The sequence below is a fragment of the Aythya marila genome, assembly GCF_965140915.1.
Source record: "Aythya marila genome assembly, chromosome: 1".
Taxonomy (NCBI): domain Eukaryota; kingdom Metazoa; phylum Chordata; class Aves; order Anseriformes; family Anatidae; genus Aythya; species Aythya marila.
Window position 1 is genome coordinate 20281628 of NC_139042.1, and position 20338 is coordinate 20301965.

General features: G+C 38.4%; 1 protein-coding gene across 1 annotated transcript in view; it reads right to left on the minus strand.

Annotated features, from left to right (window-relative positions):
- Positions 1-20338, minus strand: part of MIPEP (mitochondrial intermediate peptidase) — a 72344-nt gene that overhangs the window by 20031 nt on the left and 31975 nt on the right. The window contains exons 14-16 of the mRNA XM_082751476.1: positions 17294-17403; positions 10211-10285; positions 5198-5317 (exon numbers count right to left, since the gene is read on the minus strand). Of these exons, the coding sequence (XP_082607602.1) occupies positions 5198-5317; positions 10211-10285; positions 17294-17403 (305 nt within the window). The remainder of the gene's footprint in view (positions 1-5197; positions 5318-10210; positions 10286-17293; positions 17404-20338) is intronic.

Below are 20338 nucleotides of genomic sequence, written 5' to 3' on the forward strand. Positions count from 1 at the left end.
CAATAACTTCCTTTTCTCAGATGTTTAACTATACAGGCTTTCCCCCTGCCTTGGTTCTTTTCAGCATTTTGTTGGTAGACACCATAAATGTTATTCCCTCACCCCCAACCCAGTATGGGTGCTTTAAAAAAAACTCTTTGCCAACAGCAACATTTCTACATTTTAGCTGTTCTTCATTTCCTTTAAAACAGGGCATTTAGTTTTGCTTAGGCCCTAAGATTGCATGAGTTTAACTTAGTAAATCTAGGACAAAATTGGGAAGGTTATAGATAAAATAAGTATTACATGAAATCATAGTTTAAGTTTAATAGGTAGCTACTACTTACCCTTTGTTACTAATAATTTCAAGATTCATGTTCACCACTTGAGTCAAGGTTTCAGAATTCAAAACCACTTTTCTTTTCAGAGGTTAAGGGTTATCACTTATTTATCTTAAGACAGCTGCCTCCTCACTTGCTCAGCCTGACTATTCTCTTTTATATGTGTTACTGATATTCACACGAACTGTTAAACGGGACAGCGGTTATGACTACATATTCTTATTTATCACTCCAAAGACCTTAGAAGAAATTGTAAGACAACAGATGCCACAAAGACCCATATGGCAGACTCGATAACAAGATACTTCACTCGAACTGCCAGCCAGCCCTAAGTGAGTTGAGGAGCAGACCTGTTAGGAATGATACTCTCCTCTTCACTACAGCACCACAACTGACAGTGATCGTGACCAGTACAAGACTGCAATACTGAACTTCAAAAAACACATCATCTCCGTGATCTCAATTTCTGGCCTCTGGCTTACTTAACTAAGCATGAGGTCAGGTCACCTCCGAACTCCAAAGAAAAGGCTCTTAGCAAAGAAAATGCATACAGCTCTTTTGCTCTCAGGTGTTCTTAAGCACAATAAAAAGGGGAACTGGGCACGAGGTGACAATGTGTGCTGCAGAAAGATGTCAGAACCATCTCCTCTCTGCAGAGAAGCTAGTTCTGCATGCCTACTGCCACCAACTCCTCTTCAGCTGGCCAACTTACCAGATTATTTGCATCCCATGAATGAAACCCTTCTGCCCTCAGCACCCATGGGCAAGCCACATCTTCCTGTAGTGCCTGACATTTCCCACAAGCAAGCACTCCAAACGTTAGGTTGCATATCATCCATTGATTTCTTTTGTGAAGAACACAACAGACAATCCCAGCAAGTTCAAACAAGGACCTAGGTGGAGCTTTCCAAGGTCAGGATCCCTGTCTGGGCAGAGTCCCCACCAGCTGCAGGAAGAAGAAAGCCTAACAACCAAGTTGGTGATACACCAGTTTTCATACCCTTCTTCCCTCTAGGGTATCTATAACAATACCTGCCTTGTTTTCTGTTGGCAAACTTGGCTGGCTAACATATTTGGTCTCACAGATGTTTTGGGCTCTCCAACCACTGGTAACCATAGCCATTAAGAATTTCTTATATTGCCAACTGAAAAGAAAACTGCACTCTGGACAAAAATATATAAGCATAATTAAACCTGTAACCTAATGCAATTTTTGGCCACCACTAGAAGTGGTCCTTCTGAACTAATGCATGTCAACATGCTAGACCAAAACTTATACTAGCAAATTATTTCATGTTCCAAAAAATATCAAAAGGCTCCTCACACAGCAACACATTCCCTTCTACCGCACGTAATTGCAATGATGTGTGTGGGTTAATTCCAAAACTTATATTTTATATTCAAGTATCACACAAGAAATCCTTCCATGTTTCTAAAAAAAACTTACAGCGACAATCTTAAAAACTGCAAAATGGACTATTTGGCAGCAATCTACAGAAGAACAGAGATTCACTGTGCCTCGCTCTTCAAAACCATTTCTCCTCACAATCACAAGTCAAATGAGCGTCTCCCACCATGAGTAGAATGAAGAAAGGGTATTAAAACAAATGGTTAATATGCAAGTCCACAATATTTTTCTGAAAATAAGAATCAAAACTTCAAGATACTTCATTATTTCAAAAATAAAAATCACCTATGATGATTTGGGCAGCTGGGGTTTGTTGTAAAATTACCTCATTATTAGGAACTCTTTCCTGTAACTGCAGGAGGGTGCAATCTCCGCTATCAATGCAGAGCTTGTTTACCCTGTGTCTCACTTTTTGTTTCCATATCGAACCAAAACCCACAGCAGGAGATAGGAATTATTATGCTTGGCGCAGGACTAACAATGGTGTATCATTAAATTTTGATGACTGTTTCAAAGGAAAGTAGATTTCAAGTCTAAACTTGGGGGACAGGCAAGGGACTAAGTAACAGATCATGGGGAGAAACTTTGATCGTGTCTCGGGTTGATCAAAGGGTCACCTGATACTTTTTAAGAAAGTCTCTCTGGGCATCTTGGAGACAAAGGTAGAAGAAACCAGGAGAGATATTCTGAAAGCAGACAGCGTTATCAATTGCACGGCCAGCCACGGTAAATGGAAACTTCACAATAGATGAGAAATAAGCTATGATTTGAAGAAAAGTTTTGAGTAAAAGCAGAATACTGCATTCCCCAGAGCACACAGATTTCAACACCAAGCACATTCAGGAAGAAGTGGCAGGAAAATGAGTGGTCATTATTATTTAGTTTATCTCCACTTCTTACAAGAGCCAAAAAGAAGATTGCTTGCTTTTAGAGGCATCACATGGATTCAAGAATCCAGCCTGTGCAAAACGTCTATTCATTTTCCAAGCTCAGTAACACAGATCTCTGGCAACAAAACTACCAGACACTACAAAAACAGGCAAACAGATAGATTTCCTTGCCCCCTGCCTGGCAGTCGTCAGCTTCTGGACTTAGCAGCAGAGCAAAGAAATCCCAGTGGAATTTCACTCTCCAGAAGCCAGCAGCAAACTCGGTGTCTTTTTGAACAGATAAGCAACGGCCAGCCAGAAATTGAGATTTGCATTCTTCAGGAAAACAAAGTCTTGTGTAATGCTGTTTCTCTGGGCTTCTGTCTGTGTAGTCTCTGCTCTCTTTCCTTTCTGCTTTGCGTGTGGCACCAGCTTCTGTGACTGTCTGTGTCAACACAGCCAACGTAAATACTGCTGCACACAGTGTCAACCGTCTAAATGCCTGTAAAACCTATCTGAATGGCAAATACAGACTTCTACAGGATTTTCTGCCCAGTATCCCTACTATTGCAGGACAGGATATTTGATGAGGATAATGGTTTGGTTTACCTTAAAACAGGTATCACTACCTAGATACAGCAGCATTTACTTATTAGGTGTAGTTTACGTTCCTCATTTGTAAGTACTGTAACAAAAAGATGCATACAAATGGTCCTGCTATCTGAGCTGTGTCTCAGAAAGGCAGAAATGCATCTGCTGAAGATATTTGCTGTGATTTTACTTCAAAACATGCATCTGCATGATGAGAATGAAGCCCAAGTACATTTGAAGGATATTTACTAAGTTTACTTGCCTGTAAAGAGCTGTAAGAGGGAATCGAGGTTAATTCTTATCAGTAGATAATAATGCATGCTTGTGCAGCCCTGGCAGACAATGTGACTACAGTAAATCACATTAATGCAGTAAGATCTTCATTAAGGAAGAATTACTTTTACCCAGCACCCCTGAAACTTAAGATACACAAGCCTGACATAATCATTTATAACAGAGTCTGAACCTATAGGAAGCAGGGAAAATTCCCATCATCAAAATATTTTTTCTCTGCCAGCCTTGTATGTTCCTAGCAAAATGACAGATGAAAATAAGAGCTGGTTTGTCTTACCATAGCTCAATGTCACCCTCTGAATTGGAAGGAAGGAATATTATCTTCTCTTCACTTAAAGAAACCTGTCACCTACAAGGCCTTTTTCTGGATTACAAATTAAACTGCGAGCATATCTTAAGTTTGGAAGAAAAAGCTGCAAAAGATAGCAAGCCAAATTACAGACATGAATTACTCTACAGAGTGCTTACATTTTCATAATGTCTCAGTAAGTTTTACTGAAATTTAAATTATATTAACATTCTTGACTAGACACACTAATTTTACATTCAGTAAACGCACAGAACATGGACTTTCTGACAATTCAAACATTCATAGTACTATTTGCTGGGATGAAGTTCCATGCCAAAACTTGTTATTCATATTGAGGCTAAGCTCATTATGAGATGTTACACTCCTTTGAAGGTAACAGCTAAATAAAAAATATTTTAAATGGAACAAAAACACAGGCTAACTTCCAACGCAGGGAACTGTTCCATTCACCAGATAACTAACACCTGCAGAGGAATGGTGTAAAGCAACACTTCTTAAAGTGCTAAGATGCCAGACATCTGAAGATACCTTGCTTCCACTCCTCTGGCTTTGCCAGGCCCGCAGAAGCGTTATAGCTTCAATGAGGAAAGGGCTGGATCTGCTAACACCCTTCTCCGAGAATGTGAGTCACATTTTTGGTAAGCAAAAAGAACATTTCCTGAAAAGCAGAAAGCAAAGAAAGGAACTGGGTATTCTGACCGAAGCGTCAAACAGCAATTCAGGCTATGCTCCAGCTGAGAAGTCAGCTCCACACAGAGTAGGAAGTCTCACGACTGTAATCGATGCAAACTGCACCTTCAGATGCTCATGTGTAGTACAGGACAAATGCACTAATAGTCACGATGAAGATCAAAACTATGTAGTTCAATAAAATCAAGACTTTAAGGAACACTCTCAGCCCATTTTCCAGGTACAGCATGAAAGAATAAATGACATGCCAAAAATCACAGCAGTACAGTGAGAAAAGCTCACTTTGAAGTCCTGCTCCACATGACTCTCTTTCACATGCTGACATTCAGTATGTAAAAACCTACAGGCAGTACAGTGCTTTGTTGACTTTTACAAACAGTCCTTTGCAAAGCTAGAATAAACACGGTTGTCAGTGCCTTCCTTGATGAGAAAAAAGGAAGAAGAGGTAATTCAGTTCATCATGGTAAGCTACAGTCATACAGAAGTGTTTATATTAAGTAATGCTGATTTTTACCTAAAAATTACCAACACTCTGGATAAAGTAAATGAAAGAAAGAAAACTTTTTCCACATAACAACACAATAAGCATGTGAGTGTTGGGGTTGGGGGTAGGGGGACAAGCGAGGCTATTAATACGCTATTGAAGAAAAGGTGCAGCTTTTGGTACTGTTTTTAGTTGCTTTGGTATGTTGATATTGTGATAATACTCACTCACCGTATTAGGCACATACGGCAATCCATAAAATTTCTCCTGTGTTTCCTTTAAAATTTCTGTGGTTGACTTTTGTAGAGGATGTTTCCCATGGTAGATTTGGTCCAAGGAAGCATAAAAGACCTAAAGAGATAGAAAACGTTTGTCTTTGGCACATGGCTTGGCATTTGACAATCAATCCAATAAATAAATAAAAACACAAAAGAAAGGGAGATGGAGAATAGAGGGAGGGAAGAGTTTAAATCTATATGGTTTTGTAAATCTTCTATTTTTCGATACCATAGAAGGATAGAAATGGGTTTTTGCAGTACACCAGCCCTCACTATCGTGGCCTATCATAAATACATGTTTAGGTCACTGAGACTTAAGCCAAGCTGCTCCAGTGCAAGCTCAGCCTGAGCTCACACTGCAATAGTAAAATATTGTGGCACAGACCTAAGGGCTGTTCACAGGCAATTTTTGTGCACAAGCATGTGAACTCTGGCAGTGCACAGATGCGTGACTGAACGACTGAGGTGTCTGGAGATCAGGAAAGCAGCACAACAGAAAGACTTTTCAGGTCAATTTAGCAAAGAAGAGTGTCAGGCACTTGAACGGCAAATACGAAATAAGATGCAAAGAAGACATCACCAGGGCTCAATTGGTTCCATCACTGGAAAAAAATGAAGCTTTTTTTTTTTTTTTTTTTATGATGATTTCCTGTTGTGTCGAAGTGCTGGAAAGACAGAAGAGGACACCCAGTGCTGTGTAAAATGGTGTTTTGAAGAAGTTTGGTGGATCCAGATACTTAAGCCGAAGTGTTCAGGTCAGGTTATCCTGTGGTAGACAGAATTCATACAAAAATTGACACTAGGGAGCCTCCAAAAACTTTTATGCAAGGGATGAAGCAAATAATTTGGCCAGAGATTCGCGACCAGTCACACTCCCAGAGAAACTGCAATGCCTTTCCCAATGAGATAAACACATTGCTTGTCTAAGAAATTGCAACCACAAAATGCAGACATTTTATGGAGAAAAGGTTACAGGGATGTTTTATGGGATCTGAAAAATACAACCCCCTCAACCTTTGAAAAAGATTTATTGTGAAATTTGGGTACAAAACCTTTCCAAATTATTTCATAGTTTATTTCAGATCAACATAGTTTGGGGAGAGCTGGACACAACACGTGCTTAGACCAAAAATGTGAATGTTTCCGAAGGACCATATATATTCCTTCAGTTTGAATAACCCATCTTGATAAATCCATTGGTAGTATTTTCAAGCAACAAGCATGAAAACTGATTTTCAAGAAAAAGTGAGGGTTCTAAAATAAAGGGATGAAGAAACCCCAATATGCAGGAGCTAGTTCTGATTTTTCTGCGTGCTTCCTACATGCCAACGAGGAGAAGAGGTCAGTAAGACCTAAACTCACACAGGTAAGTCATTATTGACATGTTCTGAGGATAATTTCATGAAAATACTGCACCAAGTGGCAAACAATGAGTACTCTTTTTTTTTTTTTAATCAAACTTTGCAGGGATATTTTAATTTTTCCATTATATTGATAATACGAAAAACTAAAAATCTAAAGAAAAAAATATACTAACTCATAAAGACTACAGTAGTTTTACTTTTATCTTGCAAGAGAATGAGGTTTGGTAATGTTTTTCCTTGTTCTTTTAACTGTCAAGAGCTAGTCTCCAAAATCTTGGTGTGCCTTTTTTTTTTTAAAACAAAGTTTAACAAGGCTGCCTGCGCTTACAGCAGCAAGGGTGACAGAGTATGACCAACAGTAAACACCATTAACTGGTCTGAAAATTACCTGAACTAACAGTGCAACAGAACTCATTTTCTTCTGCCAGTCTAGGCTCTGCAGGAGCCGTTTCACGCTGACTTCCCTCTCCTGTCCAAAAACCCAAACCAAATACCAGGAACTTCAGCATCTGATCACTGAATGTGGCATCCTGCTTCAGCCCAGCCTTGATCCTCTTTCTTCCAACTCCCTGCTTCGTTAGGACCTGTTTGCAGTTGCTCCTCTGTGCTCCATACAAGATGGAGTGAACTGTGCTGCACAAGACCTTCTCTAAAGTAAAATTTGGAGTCGAGTAGCTTGTGGTCAGAGAGCTGGAGCAAAAGCTCAACTCACAGCCAGGAAGTGGGGAAACAACAGCTGAAGGCCAGTGAAATGGTCTGCCTAAAGAACAATGCAGTAATAGAGAGCAAGGGAAATGAGTCATTAAAGCCAGCTATAAGCTTTCCCCCGATCCTGGCACATGTAAAGCGTGGGAAGCAAGCTATGAGCCAGGCCACCTGGAAAGCACAGTAAAAAAAATCCAGCCCCGAAAATAAACTTGGATGAACTTTATATCCAAAAGCATTCCCATCTATGAACCACAGTTGTGTGTGTTTATGCAGGCCTTTGAAATAGGAAGAGGAGACACATCCCAGGTCCGCAGGATTTTACATGATGCCGCTGAGGAGCATGCTAACACTTAACATTAAGCAGCAGTTAGAAGACGACTTCTAATTTCAGTAAAACCCATTTCCCAAAAGACCTAGAAATATAAAAAGGCCATCAAGTAGTTGTCTCTCTACGTATAGCCTTTCCATTTTGCAGTGACATTGCTATTTATCAGCTTCACTTGATTCTCCAGTTCCTTCTGACTCCCTGCCCACTCATTAGGATTAACATGTAAACAGTTCCGCATTTCCCACTGAAGTTACTGCTGACTTTCTGAAAGACTCTGGGACTTAATCTGCATGGCAAAAGCTTCATGAGAAGATGGATGGATTCTCATCTCTTTCCTCTTGACTAACTGATTACATGAGCTGGACAAAAATAGAGACAGAGCTATAATGAAAAACAGTGTAATTTCTTATTTTCACATGCCAATAGATGGATTTTCTGACCAGATGACAAAAGAACCTTTAGGCATTTTCCTCACTGCTGAAAAAGAACTGTAAGCATTTTTATTTCTTTTGAAGGCCACATACTGCATATTATCTAGTCGTCAGTAAAGAACATGTTCTTTTCAAAGCCTGGAGAAAAGGTATAAAGAGTCACCATTCAGTCTTTTCAGACTGTACATTTAGTAGTACACGTGTGCTTGGGCACCTGCAGATCAAAATGTTTTTCATCAATGAACTATTTTACTTTTGAATTACCATGAGTAACAATACAAACTTATACAAAAGAACATGTGAACTTTAGATCTGCGATGCAATCAAGTTCTCTGGGACATTTTTTCCTGAATTAATAAAGTAAGTGGCTTTGCCAGCCAGTGTCTTTCGAAATGAGTGCACACTTCTCCAGGCATTTTAACTGGAATCTCCAAAAACATGGTACTGAAAGTTGAAAATGACTAATATTATTCAGTGTGGCATTGTGGTAGCTTGTCAGGGGTTGAGACCAGATAAAGTTCAGTTACATGAGTGTAACTTGAGGGCAAACAGCCTGCTTAATCACTGCATCATTGCCAGCACCAGCCAGTTATGAGGTGCTGCAGGAATCTGAGCCCACCAGAGCTGGGTATTCTCTCCCCACTTCTAAATGTACGGGGTCTGGAGTCACCCAGGGACAGAGCCAGGAGCTACCCCATGGGAGGTGGGAGAAGCACCTGAGAGTTAGCAGCTGGGGGTATCGCCCAGCCCAACCCATGAGACCACCATATTGACCCCTTCCTCAACGTCCTTCTGGAGCTCACCATCTCCCCTGCCACAGGACAGGAGCATTGTGTCACATGATATCTACCTGTGACTCGGTGTTCTTGTTATACAAGCCCATTTAGTCCACACACAGTCCATATGGCCTCAAAACTTGACAGGATTACAGCAAATACGTATTAGAAGTTGAAAGGAAATCCATCAGATCTCTGTAGAGCTGATATATGGACACAGAATAAAGAACAGGTGCATATGAAGGCACCTGACCATCACTGTGGTGGTTACTAGTCTGCACATCGTCAAATTATTCTGTGTTGGTGGACTTCGTGAATAGAGGTCATCAATTAAGCATCCTCAGTATACACTTTATTTTGATCCAGAATTGTTTTCTTTGCCAAAAAACTCTTACATTGATTAACGATATTATTGACTATATTCTTTCTGAATTCTCATCTTTCTCTCTAGAAAGAGAACCTTTCAGAGCCAGAAGTGTCACACCTGCAGAGAGGGCTCAGTTATTTTCCTGTCACTGAAGTATTGCTTCAGGTTCATGCTGCCTGCACAGCCAACAGTGGCCAGCAAGGAGGACTGCAGCATTGAAAGCACATTTCACAAATCCGTTCAGTTTCACCTCTGAAAGATACATGTATACACCACAAACAGTTTAAGCCTGGTTTTGATTAGTTTAACTGACATGTATACATTTACAGGTCCACACTCAAATATTCTGATTAGTTTTAAATCGCTATAAATTACTGCAGAGAGCAAACTGCAAATATTTAACTAAGTTTTTCTTTTAAATCAACTTCAGTTAACTAGTGCAACTCAAGTTTGTAGACAAGGTTACAAACATTCATGCACTTCTCAAACAGAAAAATTACAAGGGGTTGATTTTGAGAATTGCTTCTTTGCACATCTCAAAAATAATGAAAACCCTTTATTAAGGTATGAGCAGAGTTACCTCACCTAAACACTAGGTCAACCGTAGCAAGAAAATTAAATGCTTCTGGCTTAAGGGAAAAGAAAAATAAAAAAAAAAAAAAAAGAAGAAGAAAACAGAATTACAAAAATCACACAACAGAAGCTTGCAGTATACCAAATGTAGCCAAACTCTCACTGTAAAAAAAACTGGCTGACTGCTATGATGTTACTGATCACATCGGAGAATTACCATAGCAGGACTGAAAAAAATTAAATACTCATATAAGATAATAACCTAAATTCCTTTACTCCCTTTGAAGAAAAGCAATGCTGATAATTCATTTACGGGAACGACTGATCAATAACATCTGCCCTCACAAAATAAAGACTTTTGAATTTAATTACTGCTCCCAACACTGAGAGAGAGAAATCATAGAGGTCAAAGACTGTACCTGGAGTTGCATATCAGCTGCAGCACACACCTTTTTGGACTCGCATAGTCTTGACACCATGTTTTTTGGCAGTGGCTTTAAAAAAACAAAAAAGAATATATTTAGAGTTGTTACAAAATTGTTAGTAATGTGCTTACTATTAAAAAAGAACAGATGCAAAGAAAACAGACTCAGAGATACTAAAAACATCTTTGAAGAGCTTTGCATTGAGGAATTAGCAATGAAGAAGGAAATCTCATTTGCTAAAGCATTATGGCAGAAATTATGAGCCATAATTTACAAATTTACATAGCAATCAAGTCTCAGTGTTTGCTCTTCTATAAAATGATTCTACACTCCCTTACGTACTTCTTAAAAATATATTATGACTATAATCTTATGACTATAATTAAAGAACAATAGATGGGGTAGCAAAAGTCCCCTCAGGTCATCTTAGTAAATGTCAAAAGTAGATATTACAACAGATTCTCCTGTTGGTCTTCAAGCACGGCTTATTTTGATTTACACAGATGCCCATATAGCTACCGGAGTTTTCATAACTTCAACTGGGGCAGCATCTGTCCTACCCTTACCCACATAATCCTGTTTGGTCATCTTGGACAGTCAGTGTCTACCTTTTGAAATTTTTAACAATGAGCTTATTCCACATCTACAGCAATGAAACTATCCATGCCAATACAGGCTGAAAGTCAGACAGTTTTCAAGTCATTAAGCAAACTCCTTTTGACTTTCTATCCAGATATCTACAAGTACATCCAAAGACTGTTAATGACAGATTTTTAAGAGTATCTGGATATGAATGCATGACCTTACACTTCTTCCACTGCTTCCTGAAGCTTTTCAATACATGTTCTTCCTAGTAAGCACATTCTTTTTTTTTCTTTTTTTTTTGCCAGCAGTTTTATTAACCAAACACATTAAATATGGCTAAAATAACTGTGTTCTTGCTGAAATATTAAAAAAGTTATTACAAATTGTATAATGTAATACAGATGTTTGGTATTATACTGAACTCTAAAAGCATACCTATACTTTTACAGTGTGTTGAAGTGTTTAAGAAATAATACATCAAAGTTTACAGATCTCGATGGCAGAGCTGTATGTTTAGATTCTGTGCAAACGATATGACTTCAAGACAAACAACGTTAATGTTCACAGAATAAAAACCTAACTCCAGGGAAGTTACATGTAAGTGAGGAAAATGTTATCGATTAACTCTGTGGAATCTGGAAGTTAAAGGAGATAAGAAAAACTCTCAAGTTGCACAGCTGTTTTATGCAGTAGCTTGCCAAGGCTTGTAACCTCTTCTCCAAGACAAATGTTAGCTGGGTCAAGAATGGGATAGAACAACACCCACTATTTTGCCTGTCATAAATGTGTGCAGCTGTTAAATTTCAACACAGAGAAACGAACCAATGAACGTAAAGTCTACCCTACCGTGTATCCTTGTTAGGCCAGTATTTACTCTTCCCAAATATAAAAACTGTCTTTCAAATTACAGGATGATTTTGTACTAAAGTAAGAGTAACTGAGCAGTTAGTTCTCCATAGTAATAAAGATGTTAGTGACTGACTACATTGAGGTTCCATACTGGCTTTAGCATTGTTCCAAAAAGTGTTTAATTATGTAGAAAAGTTCTAAAAGCAAGAAGTAAAATAGAAAAAACATTAGAAATGGTAAAAAGTATGTTGGCTGGGCAATTCTTCTCCTGGTTCTATGAACATGTCTGGTTTTATCCCCTTACACAGGCTGAGTGAGGCATGTACTTCATCTTGAAGCTAAGGCACATGTGGGTTTGCAATAACAGCCTCAGCTCTCATGGGAGAAAACAGTGTGTAAGGAAACCTATGCAATTTTGAACATATTTTGTTATTAAATATTGAACCTATCAACAAGTTTTGGCAGCTTTCTGGATGCTTTCATCTCCTAGTGAAGCAGTACAGTGTGGAGTTAAACAAAACTCATTTCTTTGAGAGGCACTTGTATTCTGGACAGTGAAGCTGGAAAAAAATTGTATGGGAATTTGTAGATTGTGACTTCTCAGTGTGAAAAAGCTAAACTTCCAAAAGCTTGGCAATAGCAAGCATGTGTATTTTACACAGTTATAATTTAAGAGTGTTAAAGCCAAGAGCAATCCTACCAGTAAGGTCAAACCAACTCTTTCAACATAATGGATTTTCAACATTATATTTCTGCTATATTAAATAATGGTAAGAGGAAGCTAAGTGTACAGGCTTTCAGCTAGTACACAAAATAAACAGAACACAAAAACACTCAGACTTCGCTAGTTGGCATTTTGGTAAACCACAATCCCACAGATCCTCACTGAATTGGGAAATTCAAGTTCGCAGTTCACTGGGGCACAGAGCAGCAAGGTTCGGCGGGGTGGACAAACGCTGCTTGCTCCCTGGGAGAGCCAGGCACACCCAGCCCTGCCTGAGGAACAGCTGAAGCAGGTCGAATTCTAAGTGCAGACCTGAGAATTTCTTACATGCTCTGCACACCCAAAAAAAAAAATAGTAATTCACTGTACTGTACTGCAAATAGCTGACCTCAAGCCAGGGAAGACTGCTGAAAAGGCAGCCTCTGCATTTACCCATTTCTTCCTTCTGTCTTCTGCTTATAAGCATCTACCATGTTCTAGACTGAAGTCCTGAGGGGAGACACAGAAATGATCTTTAATGATTTCAGGGTCCTAACTGAAAGGAATGTTCAAAGCTGCCCAGATGTCTGTGCGTTGGAGATGGCTTAGCAGCACCTGCGAAAGACCAACTAAAACACAGGTAATACCAGGAGGCTCCAGGAAACCTTCAATCTTTATTTCAGCCATATGAATACCAAACAAACAACACAAAATCACAGACCCATTAAGGCTGGAAAAGCCCTCCAAGATCATCTGGTCCAACCGTTGTCTCACCTGTCACCCACTAACCCATGTCCCCAAGCACCACGTCCAACCTCTCCTTGAACACCCCCAGGGACGGTGACTCCACCACCTCCCTGGGCAACCCGTCCCAGTGCCTGACTGCTCTTTCTGAGCAGAAATGTCTCCTCATTGCCAACCTGAACCTCCCCTGGCACAGCTTGAGGCCATTTCCCCTAGTCCTATCACTAGTTACCTGTGAGAAGAGAGAACATAGATCTGCTCTGTCCTGCAGATCAAGCTCTGCAGCCTCAGCAGATTAAAATTAACAGGAAATAACAAATAACTCTTGACAATAACTACGAAAAAAAGGACATGAGAAAGATACCAATTTTCTTTTATTGAAATCAAATAGTGCTAAAGATATAAATGAAAGATATAAATGTTCTTTTGTTTAAGTCAATCAGTACTAATGATCTGGTGAAAAGTTTAAGGTCTGATCATACTTCACCAGTCAAGCAGAATTTGACACCAGAAAAAATAGTAGCAAAAATTAAATTGAAAGAAATCCTCCAAAACTTATTCCTCCAAAATCTACAGGATTTTAAAATTCAAGATCTCAAGGAATGCCAGAGCGTCAGGCATACAGACACTCTGACGTCTTGAATGTACTAATGAAGATGTACTCTTCTAGCCAACAGAAACTATTTCTCCTTATTGTTACAACTGAGTGAAGAAAAAAGGCATCAGTCGTATTATTTCATCCATCCTGAAAGATGAGTTATCCGATAAAATTAGGCTGTCATCCTCCTTCTGAAAGGAAGGCTTCACAGAACTTTGGCTAAAACTATTTTAATTGAATAACCATTCCATTTTAAAAATTTAAACATTACATGCTTTACTTCAGGTTCCATTTTTCCATCTTTTTATACTAAGTAACCTTAAGACCTTGGCATGAATTTTTCAGCCTGTTTGCCATGGTGGCTAAAGAACAAAATTCCCTGTGTTCTGAATTCTCAAAGCATACTTAACTCCTTACGGCTGTGTAGTAATGGGGACATGTTAAGACTATTTACTATCTGTGGGCTTATTCTTGTAATCATGCTAATACAATGCAGCCTTTGTAATTCCATCTCTGTGAAAAATGAAGTCGGTTCAAATTTGAACAGCTGAAATACTGGCCTTTGTTCAAGAGAGCCTCCAAAGACACACAAGCTTAAAATGATTTAGCACAACAGACCTACCACATATCTGCATTTAACAAACAAAATTGAACAAACACAGTGGTACCGAATGGTACGCGTTCACCAGATTGTCTGCTGCACATTGTTCCAACCTCCTTCTGGTGTGGCTTGACTTCACGAGCTTACTCGAGTAATTTGACTTGAGTAACCAATTAACACAGACCTCTCTGTTCACTCTTTTTTTCCTCGAGGATTTTTCACTTTGAGTTATCTTTAACATGAAGGGAAAATTAGATTTGCTACTTTCTTGGAAGAAGTGTTTCAGTGCTGGACAGGTTTTTGAACCAGATTCACAAGACCTGCTCCTGCTCTTCCTGCCAGAAGAACTTGCAAGCTTCTGAGGTCCACAGTACGCAGCAGCAGCAGAGCTATCCAGAATGCACAGAAAGTAGACAGGCTTTCTATAAACTTCAACATATTTTGGATCAGATCCTCATGATCCGCATCTGTACGCATAATGCATTAACATCTTTGAAAGCCTAACCAACACATCTTTTTTTTTTCTGCAATGCTACTTAAACAGTTTTCAACAGTTCATCTGTTTTTACAATCAAAACAGCACGTCTTTCCCTTCCTCCTCCCCTAAGCACAAGCACTGACCCTCTGTAAGGACTGCAGCTCAGAACCACTCCTTCTACAATTTGCTTTTATGGCAAAGGCAATCAGAAGCTGGGGCTACACTAGAAAGTATTTCTGACATATTTGGTAGGGGTGTTAAAAATGACACCACCTAATTCACTATGTATATGCAAAAATTACAGCACAGATGCAGCAAGAATGCTTTTTCGAATTGCCTGCAATGCTTCCTCGACAATCTAGGTCAGTAAGAAAACCTCTTCTGTCAACATCCAGAAGAGATTTGTTGGTGTTGTTTCTTGCACAGAAAAGCTCAGCCTCTTTATTCATAGGAAAAGTTCTCATACAGAAGAACATTTGGATGAAATGGCTTTTCAAGTTCCACGTTTTAACTGTTCCACCCACCTTCCTTACTCCTACTTGTGGGTGAAGTGGACTCACTTTTCTTTCAAAAAAACTAAAAAACTGGATAAAAAGATGCTGATTAACATTTCCATTTGCACACACAAAAAAAATCAGTCTGGGAATGAACACAGGAAAAGTAAGGCCCACAAGGATTTCTGTGAAGTTGCAAATTTACGAGAGCAGGGATTGTCTGTTCAAAGTACTTTGAAAGATAGACACAACAGATAAAAGTAATTGCTGTAACAATCACTGAATTTCAAGAACAGAAAAATGACTTCAATCTGTTTGTATTTAAATGACAGATACAGAAATCTGGTATCAAATTCTTTTAACTAGCTTAGATGACCAACATAAGCAAAAGCAGATTTATATATGTTGGATAATGGTTTAAAAATACAATCTAAATTCAAAAAAAAAAAAAAAAAAAGCGCAATTAAATAGAAGCAGTCTAAAGCCCTCAAAAGCCACACAGCACTGTCAGACTCTTGTCCTCATCTTCCAGCGTAATCCATTCTTGTATCCCTTCAAGACTCAATTTCTACATTAAACTTCTGAAAGGGCAAGATTTCACCAGCAATAAATATAAGATTTTTTCTGGAAATGCCAAATGGTACACAGGGCCTGGTTCTGTGATTATAAACTGCAACTAAACATGGTTTAGATTTGTTAAGCCATTTTGAAAATACAAAGCCATAAATAATGTTTCACAAATCTCTTTCAGATGTTTTAGTCAAGCTCATTCTCTGAACTCGTATGCAATCAGATTAACTCTACAATGTTTAAACACTACTTGAACTTTATAAAGAACACTAGAAAGCAGTAACTTGGTGTGTGGATTCAAACATACAAATGATGAATGCTTTTGAACAGAGTACTTTCAACCCGTGGGTTTCAAGGAGACTTTCCTAGTGTTCTGCAGAATTGATTGCTCTGTAAAAAAAAAAAAAGCAGATTTACAGAGCAAGTTTCTCAAATAATATCTATTAAAATAGACATTATGCAACCTATTTTTCTAACTAACTCTTACAGCGGAGGCAAACATAATTCCACTTCCATAATACTGACACACATAGAATGCTTACTATTGGATAAAAAGTTGAAATGAAGTGTAACACTATACAATTTAAAAGGCTCTCTTGGTTTTGCATTGATAGCTAGTGTATTCTTCAACCATCACATTTGAGTATATTTGCACCACTGAAATTTGCCTCAATCAAAAGCACTGGAAAAAGATCTTTGGTTATTGTTTACTGATTTGCATCTTTGAAATGTCTGTACAAATATAAATCACGTTATGCTGTCATGCATAAATAATTAAGCAACCATCTAAAGTCACCTTGTTGCAGACAAATGTTTTCTAAATTTCCTATAGAAAGTAAACCCTCGCATTAGACTGGCACAGAATAAATTTATGTAAAAAGGGATCGGAGTTTTAATGCAGAGATTCATGACTGCCAAAATCTACATATCTAATATCCTAAATAAAGCAGTGCCCTCTTCATCACTAAACATTTTAGTCACTACCATACACTGTGTTAAAAATGGGAGTTTTTTAAATGCTGCAGATCATTTCCATGTCTTGGTACCTGAGCTTTATTTTAAAACACAGCTTAGAGAGTTTGATGTGGAACGCCTACTTCAGTCATAACTTACATCTAATTAAACTAAAGCAAGATACAAACCTTCACCTACTACCCTAAGTTTGTGTAGTGTAGAAGCTACACAACCTTTGTAAGAAAAAAGAAGGTTGACAGAATTAAACATGTTACTAGAACTTCAGCTATTAGGATCTGCTATTATTTTACAGATTACATTTGTCTTTCCTGCCATGAGAACAGTATTGTTTTTTCTGAGCAAGTACAATTACAGTATTTGGTTAGTTTATAACTTGTTTTTCTTTCTATCTTAACAGTATTAACAGCACATGAAAATGTGATTCTTCTCTTGCACGCGTTTATTCCTATTTTCCATATTTCAGACATTAATTTTCCCTACCTGTCCAGTTTTATAATGCCTTGCGAACTGGTTAACCACTCGATAGTCATTTGCAAAGTACTCCATCAAAATTGAGGGAACTTCGGCAAAATCGGTAGAACATCTGGTTCCTAAAGGTAGAATAAGTGAACACATTAGCATTTGCCATTTCCATTAGCACAAATAGTTAACTCTTCCCAAGAGGTTTTGCAACTTTCAGTTTGGACTTTTGGTGAACTTTAATGTTCTTTCATTTATTAAGTCAATATTTTATTTCTATAACATTATTGTACATATTGCCAGAAAAGCTTCATTATAATCCTACACATTTTACTATAAATCACAAAGTAAAACAAAATATTTGAACAGCTGGGTGAGGCACCTTATAAAGCGCTGGATCACACCCTTTTTAAACTAAACCAGACTGCAGCCAAACTGGCCCTACATGAAACACCAAATCTATTTAAGTGTCCTAAACCTAAATCAAACTACAATGTAAATAAAACTCTGCCTTAATCCCATTCACAGTTACAATTTTTGCCTTCCATCTGTTTACTGAGCTTACTTATGCTTTATATTAGCCTCACTTTACAATACAAAGTCATTCATCCAAGGAAAACTCGTGCAGATTGAAGACACGTCCTGCAGTGAGGTAATACCTCTGCCGTTAGGATCTTCAAAAAGCACTCTCCCCAAAACTTTATTTACTCTAATCTTTATCAGCACCTTACACCAGGAAAGTTATTAAGAAGTGTAACACATCACCAAACCAAAGCTGTATTTTTAATTTCTGTATTAAATTTAGGGAAGTACAAATCTGTTCTAATAACAAACCCACTGGGTCATCACATCTATCCTGTCTGCCAGAGGCAACGTCAACATTTAAAACTAGTCTTAAATGTAAAGTATTTAACTTCTGCTATTCTTTCTTGGAGACTCTTTTTAAAAAATCACTCCTTTGGTCTTTACCAATCTTTCTTTAAGTTTTAATTGAATTCACCATCTGTTTATGTTTTCAGATCCCATGTTCTTTAGTATTAATAGCATTTTGCAGACTATTATTACTTGTTAAATTGACAGAAACTATATTCTCTCTCAGCCATCATTATCCAAAGGAAAACAAAGCCTAAAAGAGTATCCATTGACCTGCAGCTCTTCTCTGTATTTGCTTCAGTTTGAATTCACCTTTAGACCAGACATATGAAACTATGCCCCAGTGCTGCATGCGGTTCACCCATAACTTTCTTAAATCATTCTAATACTTAATTCCATTAGAAACACCTCTGATACAGTTTCAGCGCCCATTTATCCCTTCCACAGACACAGCAGCTACTCATAGTTCTCCATTAACACATACAAATGTTTTTCTGTTCCTCTACCACTGTCGAAATATCCATTTGATAGCAGAAATTCTCCTTGAACTCTTTAAATGCATGACCTGCATTGTGTAGATGTGAATTAGAATTTACTTTTAGCAGTGTGGTATTCAGCCTTCCAGCTCTTGTTGTACAATAACCCCATCATTCCTTTGTGCCATTATATTTCATTAATACTGGCTTTTATTTGTTTGAAAATCATTAATAAAAAGCCTAAACCAAGGCCGGTCCCAAGACAAATGCCTACAAAACACCCTAATGCCCCTCTAGCCTGTATGCTTTCTCTTAATAAAATGATAGAATACTTGCAGTAGCCATTAAAGAGAATTAGATTATCTGAAGGTCGGAAAGGTAAAAGGTTGGGCAGTTATCTGGGATAACTGAGTTCTGCTGTGAAACAACTGTAGGTATTCTCTACTGCATGATAAAATTAAAATGGAATAGAAGCAGTGTTAAAATAAATCTTGAACACACATACATTAAACAAATTATAAATTAATGTAGTAAAATGACAGATTATCTTAAAAGAAAGCACATCTTAAATCCTAAATATACAATATCGTGCAAGTTTGGGGCCCATTAGTAGCAGAAAGGGTTCCTGTATATTTGGGAATGTTAATCAGAAAAGGCAGGGAGGAGTAAGAAAGGTGTAAAATACTCAGCGCATCACTGCTGGAATTTAAAAATTTTGTTCTCACAATAGCCTTTAATCATCTTGTATCCACCCTGTGCCACGCTAGTGCCTCCTCTGGGATGAGCCATTTGATTGTCACACATTCCAATCCCTAAAAAATTGTACTCTGGAGAAACAACACAACTGACCTCTGATGCTGCTTTTGCAATGCTAGCTCTGCACTGAAGTCCCCTAGGAAGCAGGACTGCCTCAGGCAACACTGAAACCCTACACAGGGGCTCACGGAAAGTCTGAGCCTCAAAATGAGCCATTTCCTGCCCCTTCAAGACTTCTTGACATGGTTACGCATGCGATTCACCACAAGAACCCTACCAAAGCAGCTACTTGGGGCATGTATGTACCCCTGGAGATCAGCAAGAGTGAGGCCATGTGTGTGGAAGGGGTGGGGAGAGCAATTAACTGCCTCAAGGCTTCCTATTCAGAGCTTACAATGAAAGAGCATATACAGTGTTTATTTGTCTTCACAACGTCCAGTAATAACATACTTACAAACAGCTTGGCCTATTTTAGTTTTAACTGGAAGATTTAAGAAAGGTTACTTTGTCTTTAGGTGCAAAGTATATGATAACACAGGACGCTAACACAGACTCCCCTTAGTTTCACTTACGTAATATAAAAAAGGTAAAACATAAAATAATGCCTCAGACAAGGCACCTACCATTTCATTATTTTTTTTAATAAATGAATAAATAAATGTCTACTGCAAGTATTTGATTTCCAGCATACTACTACAGAAGATATAAGAAGGTATACCAGGCTGTCTGCAGATAAGAAAAGTAGCATGCCAAGCAGCTTTAGCAAGTACAGCTCTTTAACCCATCTGCCACAACTGCAGGAGAAGGGGCAGGAGCCTGCTAGCTGCCAGCCAAATCACTTCCAACCCAGAATTCATTGTACTTTTACACTAGATACAAGTTTAGTTCAACTTATTTTCAATCTTCTAATTATTCCATTCTTATAAACTCTACATAAGGCAAACATGCAGGAGTGCATCAC